The sequence below is a fragment of the Seriola dumerili genome, unplaced genomic scaffold (assembly GCF_002260705.1).
Source record: "Seriola dumerili isolate Sdu_G_001 unplaced genomic scaffold, Sdu_1.0 BDQW01000811.1, whole genome shotgun sequence".
Taxonomy (NCBI): domain Eukaryota; kingdom Metazoa; phylum Chordata; class Actinopteri; order Carangiformes; family Carangidae; genus Seriola; species Seriola dumerili.
This window is the reverse complement of record NW_019175066.1, coordinates 61,209-77,994: the sequence shown is the minus strand read 5'-3', so window position 1 is coordinate 77,994 and position 16,786 is coordinate 61,209. Positions and strand designations below refer to the sequence as shown.

At 42.4% G+C, this 16,786-nt stretch overlaps 1 protein-coding gene across 6 annotated transcripts in view; it reads left to right on the top strand.

Annotated features, from left to right (window-relative positions):
* The window catches only part of smoc1 (SPARC related modular calcium binding 1), a 44,674-nt gene that overhangs the window by 17,540 nt on the left and 10,348 nt on the right, over window positions 1–16,786 (top strand). For 3 of the 6 annotated variants that reach the window (XM_022766080.1, XM_022766078.1, XM_022766079.1), the window contains exons 4-11: window positions 1,934–2,046; window positions 2,208–2,307; window positions 4,774–4,824; window positions 5,374–5,421; window positions 7,177–7,266; window positions 7,733–7,801; window positions 13,831–14,023; window positions 16,188–16,270. In XM_022766080.1, coding sequence (XP_022621801.1) covers window positions 1,934–2,046; window positions 2,208–2,307; window positions 4,774–4,824; window positions 5,374–5,421; window positions 7,177–7,266; window positions 7,733–7,801; window positions 13,831–14,023; window positions 16,188–16,270 — 747 coding nt within the window. The remainder of the gene's footprint in view (window positions 1–1,933; window positions 2,047–2,207; window positions 2,308–4,773; window positions 4,825–5,373; window positions 5,422–7,176; window positions 7,267–7,732; window positions 7,802–13,830; window positions 14,024–16,187; window positions 16,271–16,786) is intronic. The other 3 variants (XM_022766081.1, XM_022766083.1, XM_022766082.1) reach the window with 3 other exon arrangements.

Genomic DNA, 16,786 nt, shown 5'->3' with positions numbered 1-16,786 from the left:
TTGGAGTGAATTTTGTTCCCTCTGTATGGTGATACGTGGTTTCGTTTCATAATGTCAGTGGTGTGCCAAGGAAAGGAAAGCCGGGCAGAGCTTGCTCAGTCTTTGCAGATGCGGCAGGCCTGTTTTGTTGTAATGAAATGGCAGCTTTATTTGAGCAGGCAGTTCACGAACCAATCCTTGTTTACAATGGCAAAGACTGGCAAGGGCTTACTGAGGTGTGCGTGAGATTCAGATTAAACACAACAGATCAATTTGACTGCAGGGCATATGAATTGTTAACAGGTACAACAAACAACCACAAACAACAACAAACACAAAACTATGGCCGTTACAACAGACAGAGCTGTTTATCCATTATTTAGCCAGGGATACAAAAACATGGGGAAAATCAACACGTCATGAAACAGCTCATTAATCCAAATCTCTAAAATAAAGTGATGCCTTTTTGTTCACTCAGGTTATGTCCTGTGTCAAACTGAAAGTGTAGATTTTTCAAACTGTTTGCAACATAAAGAAAGAAAGAAACAAACCTCTGAATGTGGGGTTTTGCTGCTTTGTCACAACTAACAAGCACCGACAAACAAAAGGCCAAGACACTGCAAAGAGCCTCTGATCATTACGTTGTTTTTACATTTCCATAAATCCGACTTATTTAAATAAGAAGCTTCAGTAGGACATTGGACTGACATGAGCGCTACAATATTTAATGAGCCTTGTTTCTAAAGTGAGACTGAATATATTCACGTCATGTAACCATGTCGCAGGTCTGGCTCTGCCAGTATTTCCCTCTGAAGGAGACAACATGTCTGTCTCCTCTCAGGTCCAGAGATGACTTAAAGCTTGTATTTATCTAGGGGGAAGGTGAGGAAGGTTTGCCAAAAGTGGAGGACTGCGGTTCCACTGGTCAGCTTCCTGGTGTGACTGTGTATACACGTACAATCAGACGTGAAGCTCGACTCCACAGGAGCTGTGAGTGCAATAAAAACAGTAGTTCGCTGATGGGATTGTGAACCGGTGACCATCTGCTGCCGAGCCACTTTATTCTATGACCTTTCAGCCACTTCCATCTGTGTCCCCTGAGAACAGGTCTGGCTCATCAGAGCTGCAGAAACACGAGCTCAGTTTCCACTGACATTTCAAAAACATCAATGTAGAGTTCATGACGCACTCCTCAGCACTAACAATGTGCGGCTCACAGCCTCGCTCTGGCACTAGTAGTGGTCAATGGCAGTGTAATTTGTCGGGGAATGTGTTGTTTTAGCATTTTGGAACGGGGTAATAAATGGTCTCTGACTTGTCTGTGCTTGATATATCTGCAGTGAAGGGTTTTTAAAACCAGTGTAGATGGAGAGGTTTGATTTTCAGACTCATGAGCAACCATCACCACAGGTGCTAAAAACCTGTTCATGTTTGTAATCCTTAATCCAACAACGGTGGTTATTATGATTAGAGCGGTTCAATACTACGAGCATCGCTATTTCACCAGAAATACAACAGAGGAGTGAATGTTCTACCTGTTCACAATGGAGCCAAACACCTGACAGTGCAGGTATACATACTGTAGGCAGACTGGTGAATCCTATTCTCACATTCATAGAAAACTAAGATCACTTCACAGCTGATTGTGAACAGGAAAGAAAAATAGAAGTGGAAACTTATAGGTTAGAAAAATGGTCCAAAAGCCTGGATTGAAAAAATAAATAATAATGATAATAATAATAAATATTGCATTTCCTCCCTTTATAGCTGACATTAAGATGTCAGACGGAGCTCAGTGGTCAAACAGTAGTAAATTGTGGTGGTGCTTGTCAGCTCGCAGGTGTGAACAGGGTGGTGTTGAACATGAACATGTGTCTTCGGTAAAAAAACAACAGTAGTGCTGGAGGTTTGTGAGCAGTGTCTGAGAACAGACTGTCCTGTCAATACGTTACAGATGCAGGTCAGTCCAAGTGTCGTGTTGAGAGGAACCAGGCTTTAGAACAAGCCCGGAGACCGCAGGAGTCCATGTTTATCCCAGAATGCAACGAGGACGGAACATTTGCCCAGGTATCTCCCCTGCACCTCCACAGATGAGTGTTTTTCACTCTTACTTTCCCTCAGTGTCCGAACTGACAAACATTCGACCGAAACTCTTCACCCTCTGCTGAATCATGTACGTTACAAAGCTATTGTCATTTCTGGTGTGATTTACCTTTTTGCCTCTGCAGGTCCAGTGCCATACTCTGACAGGTTACTGCTGGTGTGTCACCAGCGACGGGAAGCCAGTGAGTGGCTCCTCTGTGCAGAACCGGACCCCGGTGTGCTCAGGTACTGGGAGGCTAACAGCCTGGAAACCTGTGGATGAAATGTCCAGAGTTTTACAAAGAATCTTGAAAGTTTGTTCTGTACAAGGTTGCATATGAAATTATAAGACTCATTTATTTGTGCATCCAGAGTAATGTTAAACAGGTTGTATGACGGAAACCATGGTAGGAGGGTAGGATGTGTCCTGACAGTTCTTTATTAGAGTTGAGAAGCAGCATAACAAGCATGTAAAAACTTCAATGGTGGCTGCATTTGTAGGATGTTGAGGCCGGGAGTGTTTGGAAGCCAAGGCGCTGGGGTTTGGGCCAATTGACTCTCAGTCACTTCAGAATTCAAAAACAACTGGAAATAATTTATGGCTTCGGTTCCGTATCAAAGACGAGATTGAGGATGGATGGGTTGTATTAGTACAGTACGCAGCACATTCAAGGCAGAACTTAAACTAGGTGAATTATCAGTGAACTGACCCCTACATCTGAAATAAATGACTTTCAGGAACTCTGACTGCGCTGATGAAAGATAAAGAGTGAACGCAGCCTGTGGGTTACAGTTAAAGAGGGTCTGTCTCTCCATACTACGGGCACATGTGTATTACATGTCATGTGGCATGTAGCAGGTGCAGGGTCAACGAGACAGCTAATGGCCATAGATCTAGGGGCCTCTCAGGTTCCCCCCCCCCCCCCCTTTAAGTGCTCTCAGCAGGCTGGAGGAGAGAGCGCGGGCCTCTGCACACTCATCTTGGATGGGAACACTTTATGATAATCACCATCATTTTCCCTCAGAAGATAATACATGGGGGTGTTTGCCAGAATTGGATTGCACAGTCACTAGAGCATATGGTGCAAATTTTGTACGGAGAGTGTGGTGAGAATGGTCGCATGCCCTTCTGAAGCTGTTCAGCAGACAGCCAGAGGCTTCCTGCTCTCTCTCTCTTCTCCTCCCTCAATTTCTTTATCTTTCTCTCTGCCTCAGTCTCCTGCTCCCTCTTTTCTCTGCGTTTCCCACTTGTGCCACTAATCAACTGTCGAGCCCCTCGAACAGAATGAGTCAAGTTCACAAATGGAGCGTGTCCATTCGTACCAGGAAACCACATAACTTTTCCTATTTAGAAAAACGTACTGAGATGTCGTACAAATGCAGGTCTCAAGTTATTCTTTATTTCTGCAAGATATAATAAAACCAATGTTTTGGATCTAGGGAGTGTCTTTTATGTGCATGTGTCTGCACCTGGCAGCTTCATAAGGTGATTTTCAAAATCTTAAAAAGAAAAACCTTTAAACTTTCATCCCAAACAAAGACTGATGCAGTTTACGAATGTGTTGTCAGCTGAGAAAGTGAAACAGCAAATAAGTGCTGTTGAAATCTTGTTTACGACTTGCCCTCTTTGCCCTCAGTTTCTAACTAGACAGTAACTTCATGCCAGCCTGCAGAGTTCCCACCACTTTCAGTTGTGCTTGTTATGCATTTAAAAATGGATCCTGATTTGTTTATATTATGCGCACAAGGACACATGCACGTGGCAACATAATTCACAGCCCTCTGAAGGTTTCACATTATTCCAGTGATTGAGAGCGGACAACAGTGATGAGCCAACAGAGGCAGGGCAGAAGACAATGCAGAATTTAATGTATTAAATAATAAACTTTGCAGAAGAAAAAGCACTGAACACGTAGAACATGTTAGGATACAGGAAGAAAAACTAAATGTAAACATAAATGTCGTTTACAAGAAAAGACCCCAGGGCACCTTTAATTATCAGATTTGTATATGTACTTCTGTAAAGCATCTAAATTGTGCGGTTTACACTCTGGGCAGCAGGACCATATGAAACTGGATTGTTTGAATCACCCAGAATAACACCTTCATCACCTTAACCGTGAAGCACTCTGAAGACAGTTTACAATTAGTCAAAAGCATAAATTTGTGTCTTAAAGTTTCCAATAGTTGGACTCAACCCAAAACACATGGATTTACTGACTGACTGCAGCAGCTCCACTGAAGGGAAATTCATTTTAATGCTAGTGTGATTTTAATTTTTTTTAAATTCAGAATGAAGAAGTTTGAAGTTTGATAAATTCTCATGCAGAAATTATTCTTGATCTCATGTGTGGGGAGTTTTGAACTTTTCCTGCACTCAAAGGAGTCAATACTTTCAGTTGTACAGGGTTAAAAAATCTCTTTATGAAATACTGAAATATATTTGGTGGCACAACACAATCTCTAGCGGTCTCCTTTCTGTCCTGCATAAGATCCGATATCTTCATTGTTTCTTGCAAAGGTATGTACGACACTGGAACCAGAATCTGGGCAAAATAAACCTGATATACAGCTGCTACGGTCGAACATGCCCAACTCTTCTTTCTTTTACAATCCCTTCCCCCCTCAGCTGACAGCAATTAACCTTTCCTGACATGCTCAGACGCCCCTGTACACTATGACCCGAATCAATCATCTCACATACATTTGCAGGAAACTTCCATGAATTTATGGGAACTCATGCTGCGACAAGTGGATTGTCAGGTAGTAAATTTCCTTCTAGTTGCCTTCACACAAAATTTCTCCCCTTTGTCCTTCTATTGTAATTGGCTGCACTTTCTAATTTAGCTCTTTTTCTCCATGCATCCATGCACGACACCAACTATCTGCATGCACCCAACGACAATTTTATTTTGATCATTTATAAGATGTATTAGATCACTCAGGTTTGCGTTAGTCAGCACTAAGATAATGTTTCAATGTGTGCCTCTGAAGTACTAACTGAATGTGCTCATCAAACTGTGATGAACCTGAGCATCTAATTCTAAGACAAGACGTCAGTGGGAAATCTGTGGTGTTCTTCTGTCGGCGTGTGTTCTGCGTTCAGTTGGAAGAATCAAGTTGAAATCTAAATCATAAGAAAGCTATTAAGTGACTCAAGCTCTTGCAAAATAATTTATTTTCAGTAAGGTGGTAATTCGTAAGTCATTTTTTTTTTGTTTTTAAACTGGATAAACAACATTTCTTCAAAGCTCCAGAGCAGCTTTCTTTGCTTTGTACATGTTGTGTTGTGTTTTTGTTTTTTCCACACAGGGTCAGTAACCGATAAACCGCCCGGGCCACCGAACTCTGGTAGAAAAGGTGAGCTGAGATCTGCTGTATGTTGTGTGTGTGTGTGTGTGTGTGTGTGTGTGTGTGTGTGTTTGCATGAGAGACAGAAAGAGAGCATAAGTTCAAAATGTCTTCTGACTTGTAATGTTAACGGGATGGAGGACTCAGGGAAAGAGAGAGTGACAGTCGACGTTTACATTAACTGTTTTTCTCCCCTCACAGTCCAGACCTGGATCAAACAGTAATCCAGAAACACTGTAAACTACAGGTTGTTTAACGAGCTCAGGAAGAAGCAGGAAGTTGCAGGAACGCTGGTATTTCTGACTAGTGTTTGAGCCGGGGTTGCACTTGTCTGAGACGAGCCGAGTAACTATTGTATTTCATTTACAGTTTGACCAGCTCAGGTCAGTTTGACCCCGAGTGTTCCAACATACTGACATGTCGTCTGATTTAAGGACTTACTTTAGTGCTTGTAGAATGAAGTGTTTGTAGAATGACTCCAATCAAAGTTTTTTTTTCTGTGGTTTGCTTTTGACTGAATTATTTCCAAAGGGATTTTCCAGATGCGACTAAACTGCACACGGGTGAGTATTCCAGGTAGCTCAAACCCACAGCATTACATACGATCCATTACAGTTCATCCACCGTTTAGTAAAGAGCAATTCACCGCTGCTATGAATAGCTGTGTTTATTTTACACTGGGATAAACAGTAGTGAGTCTAAGAGTGTAATCAGTTCTATTCTCCTATCACATAATATCGTAGCAGGCGAGACACGGACAACACAGTGGGACTTTACTATTTACTGTGGTCTGTGATAACATCATTATAACTTTTATCTTTGTGCCAGTTCACACTAAATTTCACTTCACTTCTAAACGTTGCGTAAATGACTCGTTCTTCTTAATGATGAAATGTTTTTCGCCAGCAGTGGCTGAGAAAACTGAGGATGACAGAAGAATATTGATCCAGTCTGCAGCTGAGAAACGAGACCAAACTTTAGAGACTTCATAGTGATCCACTGCCGGTTTTACAGTTTGTCGCGTGGGTTCGTAAGTGGCGAAATACAACCGAGAAACACTGTATTAACAGGTACAGCCAGAACACTTGTTAGTGCCACCATTATTCATATACTAGGAACAGTTCATCCTGAAGATGAGGAAGGCCAAGGGGTCGTTAAATCCTGCATTAACGCGGGGGGGGGGGGGGCTAAAAATACTATAATTCAATCTTTAGAGTGTCATTAATATTCATCTGGACATCTTGAGATATCCTTCTCATGGACCGAGGCGTTAGAGCAGCGGTCACACCACTGTCAAAGTCATGTCAAATTATCCTCTGGAAACCGTCGTCATCATCATCATCGCCATCAGTGCAGGGGGGGGGGGCGTCATAGGTCGTCTCCTCATATGAGTGTATGTGCGTAGATGTGTGTGTTTGCAGTACGACTGTGATGTTACTGTAAGAATGTCAGAGTGAGAAGTTGATTTATTGATGTGTGCATGTGTGTGTGCGTGTGTATGTGTGTGTGTGTGCGTGCGTGTGTGTGTATGTGTGCGTGCATGTGTGTGTGTGTGTGTGTGTGTGCGTGCATGTGTGTGTGTGTGTGTGTGTGTGCATGTGTGTGTGAGAGATGCAGAGCCACACGTGGGTGGTCGTCCTCTGTTTTTGTATTATTCAATCTGTCTCTCTGCCTGTTTTTCTATCTGTCTTGGCCGGGCCATGTGCAAATCCCAACCATTCAACAGTTCTGGAGAGTAGATTGTATTAACCTCAATAATGGTAGTCTCTTTCCGTTTCTTTCTCACCCTTAACCCAGATGATGGCTCCAAGCCCACACCCACCATGGAGACTCATGTCCCCCCTGAGGGTGACGGTAAGTCTCCTCTAACTACTTCTCCACCTGTGACACAGTGGTAATATGGTCACTTCGTTAGCTAAGGTCAATGCAGTGAATTTATGCTGACCGTCATGATTTAAAAGCTGGCTCACAGTTTCTGCTTTGTGTACTTTTAGGCTTTAGATCCGCAACGTCTTCCAAGACTTTAGTGAAGCTACAGTATTTCACGAATTTAATACTGAAACCCAATAAGCTATTTCTTAAAAAACGCAGCATTACATCAAATGGAAAAGTCCAGATGTCAAAAATACTAGATGACATATTTGATATTTTTTGGAACTAATGGGATCCTGGATGGACTTTTAATTTTGGTTTTGTGGGCAAAGCTTGGCTGTACAAATTGTGTCTGAAATATGCAACTGCTGGTGGTGTCGGCGCAGCTGACGAGCTGAAGTAACGTGTGAAAGCTATTGATCTCTCCTCTGTCCTCCCACCACTGCAGAGATAACGGCTCCAACGCTGTGGATAAAACAGCTGGCCAAGCAGAACAGCTCCACTTCCAAGAAGCAAGGTGAGAGAAAGAAACGCCTCCTTATTCTGACACTCATATATTCAGCCGAGGGATGTTCCTAATTAATGTGATGTAGTGCGCTATCAACACAGTGCCATATCAAACTAAAGCCAGCGAGGGATCGTGTCCTTGAATATACCAGATACGCCGCCTTCTCCTCCCAGTGTAACCACCTCCTCAAATAGCACCACTGCTCTGTTCTCAGGACGCAGTTATGAGCCACACATTGATCTGAAGAAGCCTGGACCCTAAATAAAGCGTACATCAACTCGTCTCCGGTGTTACCCGGGTTTCAAAGCCACCAGTTTTGAGATGGAAATGTGAAACATTTCCAGTTTGAGGACAGGCCCGCGCTGCCAGGATTATGTTTCTTGGTTTCTTCCCTTTGGTGTAATTTGTTTAGCTTTCTCTGTCTCCTTTTCAATTACGCCTCAACATGTTCACTACCCTCTGGGCAGCTGGACGCCTTTGACACTGCTGCAACAAGTCAAGGAGTGAATGTGGTGGGGGTTGTGAGTGAGTGAGTGAGTGAGTGAGTGTGTGTGTGTGTGTGTGTGTGTGTATAGTCTCAAATTGTGCATTTTTGCTTTGGTGTCGATCGGCGTATTAATATTTAGAATAAATAAATGTTACTGTGTGCATGCTATGTCACTGTCTTTTCACTGTTTCAGATTCAGCTCATGCTCTTACTTATTTACGGGCTAGACTCCCACACAATAGAGCACACAAACAGTTGATTGTAATATAAGGTTTCTTTTGAGTGATGGTGATGTGGCAGGGGAAACTGTGGTCAGAGCAGCGTCTTGGATTGTGTTTGAGCTGAGAGAGATTCGCTGTGACAGCTCTTTGAAACGTCTGTGGAAAGGCCAGCTTCCTGTTTCCAATTAGCATCCGGTGTCATCAAAGGACAAAGCGACAAGGCCAACAGAGAGGGGTCATCACATTTGAGACATGACTGTGTGTGTGTGAGTGTGTGTGTGTGTCTGCCAGTGCATCTGTATATGATTGCAAACAGTATGTATGTGTGTGTAGGTCTGTTTGCGGACGTGCGTTTGTATGTCCGTTTCTGTGCGTCTGAACACGTATATGTACATGAAAAGTGTGTTTATCTGTGCGTGTCACAACTGTACTGTACTTGGGTACAACTCTGAGGTTCGGGTTCTTTTCCTTTGGGCAGACCTTGTCTTTGTTTTCAGAAAGAAATATTGCACGTCTCTACGTTGACGAGACAGCTGTAGCTAACTCTACAGATTCACATTTTACATCCACAGTCACGTGACCCAACCCTTCTTCACAGCCAGTACTTTTACTTCTGATACTTCATTCATTGATATAGTCAAAGAGAGCTAAAAGTATTAGTCAGTCGTCAACCGTTTAGGGCTGAAAAAACGATCAACATCGATCATTTCAGTCACTTTTTGAGCAGAAACATTTTAGTTGCAGCTTCTGAAATGTGAGAATTTGCTGCTTTTCTGTAAATGATAGAAAACTGAATTGTTAGGTTTTGAACTGTTGGTCACTTTTTTTTCACATTTTATAGACAAAACAATCAATTAAAAAAATAACTGTCAGGTTAATCATAATAAAAATGATTTCACATTTATTCTTTCACTGCACCAACTGATGTTTTGGCCACTTGGGGGAAGCAGAAAGAAACTGAACACATTGATACAGTATCATCCGCTTTTCTTTAGCAGTTACACAGCGACATGGTCGGAGTCATGTTTCTTGCCATTTAGTGAATATAAATTAAAATAAACATTCACTCTGTTTGAGCTCTGTGTTTGGTCTCCACCACCTGAGTTAAGGTATTTGCCGGACAGCTAAGTGCTAAGTTGTTATACAGCTCCGTACAGCTGAGGGGATCTGCAGATTCAGGCGACAACTCTCTGTAGGTTCATCACAGAAACCCCTCCCACATAGTTTTTTCCATAATTGTAAAATTAAGTTTAAGTAACATTTAAATGCAGGACTTCTGCTTGTTGCATGGAATCTACTAAAGTAAAGGACTTGAATACTTCTTCCATCACTTGTGTGTGAGTTTGTTTTTGCCTGAATCCAGAGAGTCTGTAATTGCAAGCAGTCAAGTGGAGAGATCACGATACAGAGTTTGCTTTCTTTCTTCTTCCCTTTGCGAGAGATTTGGTGCAACAAGTGCTCAATATTACACCTCCTCTCTGTCTTTCTCTCCCTGCATGCTGGAAAACCTGAGTGCTCACAAAGTAGCCCTCCTGTGTGCACATAAACTTCATTATTCATTTACTGGCTCTCTGTCTCTGGATACCCCATAATTATGATTTAAGGTGATGCGGAGATTGTGTTAGTGAAACCTGTTTGCTTAGGCAGAGCAATGCAAAGTCCATTTTTCACACAGATGCTTTGTTGCCAGACTGTGACGTGCTGTTGTTCCAGTGTTGCGAGGAGGGGGGGGCGATCTGTCGTGCATTTCATTTATAAAAGTGTAGAGAACCAGAAACTCGCTAACCACCACTCCTCCCTTGTGGCGAGGCCAAACAACAGAGACACAAAATGTTGAAAGAATATAATGCGATCGTGTCAGAGAGAGCATGAGTCTGTATGAGAGTCTGCAGCTTAAAAGGAGTTTTTTGTTTCTTTTAATCACATCTTTGTGTCTCATTTGAGGGAACCTGCACTTGTGTTTTACTTTTCAGCACAATAAGCGACAACAGTAACCAAACACACTGATGAATGATGTGTCAAAAATGACATATCCATTTTAGGGGTGAACCCTCCATCATCTCTCTGGTTTTGTTGCACCCTCAGTCATAAAGACAAACACATGCACCTACATACCTCCACACAGAGTTCCCCTATTACTGACATTTCCGCTATTTTAACTGCAGAGGAGGCTTGCTAGAGACAATATTGCAGTGATTACTCCACAGCTGAAAACCATTGGGATGAAGTGAAGAGGAGAGAGAGAGCGCTGGGTGGGTGGGGGGTGGGAGGGAGGTATTAGGATGGAGAGAGGCAGTTAGAGAGAGAGAGAGAGGGAAAGGGAAAGAATGAGAGGCTTATAGAGGTGGGAGGAAGGGATTGACTGAGAGATGGAGGTCGAATGATAAATGAAGGAAAAGAGAAACTTAGAAATAAAGTAAGTAGGAGAGGATTTGAAAATACTTTCACTTGGCCTGGAGCCTGGAGGACAAGGGCCAAACTGAAAGGCATAAAACGGGGCAGGACTGTTCTCATCAAAGATACTGCAGACGGTCGCATTTCGTCCATTATCGGCTGGGCCTAAAGAAAATCAGCACAACAACGAGCAAATTGTTACAACTGTTCCTGACCTGTGTGTGTGTGTGTGTGTGTGTGTGTGTGTGTGTGTGTGTGTGTGTGTGTGTGTGTGTGTGTGTGTGTGTGTGTTTTTTCAGGACAATATTTGTTTGCTGAGGGTTTGTGTTTCTCATCATTCAGCTCTTGCCAGAGGAAGAAAAATTAAATTGAAAAAGAAACAAAAACAAAAAATAAATAGAGCAGAAATGCAGATATCCAGGGGAGGCAAAGAAGTTGTAGATTGAATTTCAAATCCACACAAAACAGAGGATTACATTGCAAGCGTCCAGCCTTTTTCCATTTATATGTATAAAAACAATTTTCTTTTGGGAATCCTAGCTCCTGGCGCCAGTATAACCTCTGTATAATAAACAGTGCTAAATAATTTGGATGTGAAGAAACCTTGGCGGGGACCCGAGCCACGGAGCAGCGCTAAGAACACTTGAGTGTGAGTCTTCACAGAAGAAAAAGTTCACTGGTGCGAGGACACGTTTAGTTTTGTGTTGGCAGCTATGCTCAGGAAACATGAACACCCCCCCACCCAACATACACACACACACACACACACACACACACACACACGCGCACACACACACACACACCCCACCCTCCTCAGCCAGGCCTCAGGCCCGCTGCTCAACCTGCTGCTCATCACTTCTCCTGAGCTGTGAACTGCTAATGCCTGGGTGTGTTCGTTTTGACAAAAGCAAAGTAAGATGCAGATTTACTCTTTGTTGTTCAACATGTACCGTAACTTGTTGTATTCCTAGTTAAACCTGCATTCCCTGACTTTGTGGGCCACTTCAGGGCAGTGCAGAAAGCTACAGACACAACATTATCATATTGCCACCTCACAACGCTTTAACGCCGAATGTGTCAGGAAACTAGTCACACAGTTGTGAATGTAAGTCCAATGCTCGTTCTCCTTTTTTGCTCTGTTTTGTTTTCTACAGAGTCCTGAGAAAAACATTTTTCTCTTTAGCTGATAAATGTTCTACTTGCTTTCCCAGCTAGTTGCTAACTTTGTCCATCTGCCATTTACTGCTGTGGTTTGGTTTCCTAAAAACAGCTGCTCGCTGCATCTGGAAACGAGGTTGATGAGAGCGATGAGACTGAACCAAAACAGTAAAGTTGTGGGCTGTCAAACCAAAACAACGACGGAAAACACACAAAGTCTCAGCAGAGCGGAGGGGAACTGCAGAGTCTGTTGATGATTCTCAGTGGGATTGTCACTACAAGCGAACCCTCTCACATCACAGTCATTTGATTTATTGTTGATATAAAAATGTTGACTGGAGCAGCTCTGTGTAAAGGATGTGAGTACTTCATCCATCTTTGTCCCGGGGTTGAGAATATGCTCGAAATTCTGTACAAGAGGAGAAGTTCCATATTGAATTTCACAAGCTTCCTTTCCTGATGGTGACTTGAACCAGACAGTGACTGTGCCGTATTGTTCTAATTATGCTTTGGTTACTGGAACTGTGTGAGCTGAGACTACCGGCACCGCTGTGGCACTAATAAGCTCCACAATGTGAAAATACCACATGTCACCACCCCGTAGAAAACCCTCCAAACGGTTAGTGTGACCCTGTTATTGTAGCTTAATGCTTCATAGCGCACTTGAATGTAAAATGAGAAATGGATCAGGAGTGGTAAAAGCACACTTCATCGCCATGGTAACGCGCTTTGCATGCAGCTCTGTTGTACTTGGCTCAAGAGTGAGCAATGGACTAAATGGATGTGAAAGTAAATACAGTGTGGTGGGACAAGGTGCTGCAGGAGCATCTCTCAAGGGGCCGAGTGGCTGTTGTTGAACAGATAAATATGAGACATCATGGTGGGAAAAGAATTCCTGGTGAGGGTTTTACGGCAACAGTCCTTCAAGCTGAAGTCACACAGCATGAAACAGGACCAGTCCAACATGTCTCTGGGTACAGATTAGTCGATACAGCTTGGTGTGCTTCGTTTGTTTACACCCTACATGTGGTGGATCCATAGACTTCATAGGAAGGTGGACGTACAGCAGCAGGGAGTTTCTGAAGGGAATTATTGAAGCCAAGTACTTGGAACCCAAACAACTTGGATGATGCAATCACAAACTGATTTCCCAAAAAGCCTTAAATGAAGATCCACTTATTTGTTTTATCCGCATCTCACCGTCATCAGCAGATGTTTTCCTGAGACGGCTCAGTTGTCATCACATGACGATCTCAGTATTGAACTTCTGCCACTTGAAAACAGGTGGTTGTATGTGGTCATATATCACAGATGAGCGATGCCTGACATCCAGCTGCATACGCCCGTGAGATGAAGCAGTTACGTTATAATCCTGGTCACAACTCAATCCTACATAACTCTGCTGCCACTCTATCCACATACAGTGCCAGGATGTAGAGTGTGTAGGGTAACTCTTCTGACATCGACACAACAACGTCAGACAGCAGGTCCCACACATACAACAGCTGGTCTGCAGAGATGGCATCATCTATCAGCTGGTAGCTGGCCAGTCCCAATTGAAAGTGGTTGATTGACAGGAAACTGCAGTGCAGGACAACTTGCCTCCAAATAGTGACATATACCAAGCACAACACACAGAAGCATGGCATTATATATACATTTTGAAACGACGATAAATGTCCTACACCGTCACCAATAACCATGTGACAGATGCTTAATGTTTTTCTGTGTGTCCACATCGTGTCTCTCTGTATTGAGTGTGTTTCTCATGGTTTTAGAGAAAGTTCCCTCTTGTGACCAGGAGAGACAGAGCGCCCTGGACGAGGATCGGCAGAACCCTCGTGAGGCCATTTTCATCCCCGACTGTGGACCCGGAGGCCTTTACAAACCGGTCCAGTGCCACCAGTCCACAGGCTACTGCTGGTGTGTTCTGGTGGACACGGGGCGGCCCATTCCTGGAACCTCCACCAGGTGAGATAGTTATAAGAATTGGCAATTAACTCTTATCTCTGTTTTTTATTGTAGTAGCACTAAGTTTTGTATCTTCTAGTCCTTGCTGTTGGTTGCTACTGTGATAGTCAGATGTCCGCTGGAAAATACACTCAGCTTCTTTCTTTATCTAATTAAATGTCTACTTCATTTATCTGCCAAAGTGGGCATGATTATCTGATATCCTGGCAGCAGAACATAGGCACAAAAACATACCGTCTGTTCAGCTTTGTTGGTACCAGAGCTGGGAAACACACACTTGGAAGCTCCAGCCAGGCTCCATACTATTAATGAGAAGTGCTGTTACAACATACTGTACATACAGTAGCTTGTTGTGAGGTGTCTGGCCATGTTGTTTCAATCTAAATGCTAACGTCAGCACGCTAAGATGCCCAAAATGATAATGCTAACACCTAAAGTTAAGCAGGTATAATGTTTACCATGTTCACCACCTTATTTGAATGTGTTAGCATGCTAATTATTTAGCACTAAACACAAAGTGCAAAACAAAACCACAAACGTGAACCTCGTGGCGGCGCTAGAAAAAGTCAAAGACTCACTAAAGTCAGTACGATTCATCCTTTGGGAAACATGAATGTCTCTAACAAATTTAATGGCGCTCCATCAAATAGTTGCTGTTGTATTTCGATCTGGAACAAGGTGGTGGACTGACCAATCAACCAACAGAACAACACTGACGTTAAACTTCTCGAGGAAACTGTGGATCCACGCTGCTGTTGCCAGTTTATTTGGCCAAAAAAAAAGATGCTTCAAGCCCTGATGGGAATATCATTTAGCTTGCCATAAACAATCAGCATTTGGTATGACATTTGTTTTCAGTGCAGTTGCTACTGTTTATATTGTCTTCGGGGAAAGGGGAAAGACACAATGGGTTTTTGCAAGAGCTGTGTGTCAGAGGGACGGAGATGAGGCAACATAGAAAAGGTTAAATTAATGATGCGCATTGCTCGTGTTTTGGTTGTTTAAAAAGGTTTTTATGATTTGTATCTACGACATGAATCACAGCTCTAGACAAAGAGAGAGAGAGATTGATTTGAAAAATGAAGCACACACTGGTAAACTGATGAACTGGTTTTGTTCCTGAAGGAGTTATCATCCTTCTCTCTCCACAAGAGGGTTTATGTTTTACAGGATGAGGTTCAGACTTTCTTCAAATCAGAAAAAAATGCCTTGGTTTTTGCAGTTAGGATAACACAGGTTGTGTTTCTTGGAGAGATATAATTTAGTATCTAATGGATACGATATCTTTTTTTTTTTTTAAAAGCCAACTCAAAACGATTGACAGTCCATAAAAATAAAATAAACCACATGCATAGAAGTAAATCTTTCAGATTAAATTATCATCTGCATTTTAGATCTATTGAGTGACAACTCTGAGGCGAATATTTCTCCACTTTAGAATTTACTGCATTTTGGACCAGACCTTATGTCATTCATCCCAATTTCCTTCCCCTGGACGGCAATGTGCAGAGTCATGCATCAGACATCCCATCTTGGATCAGTGGCCATGCAGACTGTGAAAAAAGAAATGACACGTTGATTTTACTTTGAAAAAAAAAAAAAAAAAAAAAAAGCCAAATGAGACACACATGCTCAATTTTCCAAGCAGCACTGATACAATAGCCAGGAGAAAACGAGTCATGCCACGCATAATGCCGAACAGTTTGTTATGGCTCTGAAACAAAGCTTTGTGCACGTCAAATCAAATTTATTTATTAAGTGTTAATAAAAAGAAAGATTAATCACTGTCAATAATTCTTTCCAGAGCGACAGTGGACATGCAGATTAAAACCAAAGAGCAACAGGTTGCAGATTAAGCCGGTTGCATGTGATCACAAAGGTCTCGATGGTATAATAAGTACAGTATTTCTCCAGCACCAGTAACATTTCCTAGTCTTAAACTCCACCTCAGATTATTTTTAGGGCTGGAAGGAAACCAGGAAAATCTTTTGTTTTGTAGAGTGTTCGGTTACAGACTGTGTTTAATTTCCTTTTATTTTCTATCATTGAACCAAATTTTTCACTGTGGACTAGTAGCTCCTTAAACGACAGGTTTATTGTTTCCTCCTTCTGTTTCTGTCTCATGCAGCCATGTTCCTGCTGTCCTCTCGTCTCTGTGTAACAGGTACCAGAAGCCGGAGTGCGACAGTGCTGCACGATCTCGCGTCTCAGACACAGAGGATCCCTTCCAGGGCAGAGACCTGACAGGTTAAATCCACTTTTCAGTTTGGGATTTTAGAAACTTTCTTGGATTCAATCGATGGCCTTTTAACAATGATTATTAGATAACAAATGAAGAGGCTAAAATACTCAAGGATATTAATAATAAAACCTTAAAACATTCAAGTTATTTTGCTAACCCCCACCCCTGTAATTACTGTTGCTATGTCTGTCAAGCTTTCATCATTGTAAACCAAATTTGGTTACAAAGGTAACTCTAACTTTCAAGTAGTTTTTGTTACAGTGGGTCAAAGGCAGGCGGCAGATTCTGCTAACATTAGCTCTGTGGGTTGGTTGAACTCGACTTCAGTGTTTCAAACTCTCAACCCACTAGAGGGGTTTTAAATATGCACATGTTGGCTACATTTACCCAGACAAAAAAGTCTGCAAGCTCATCAGTGGATAATCACAGCTTCCACATACTTGGATAAACCATTCAGCAGTTAAGGTCGTGCTTGTTTGTTTGCATTTTCAAACTATGTTTCACAGTTTTTTACTTTTAGG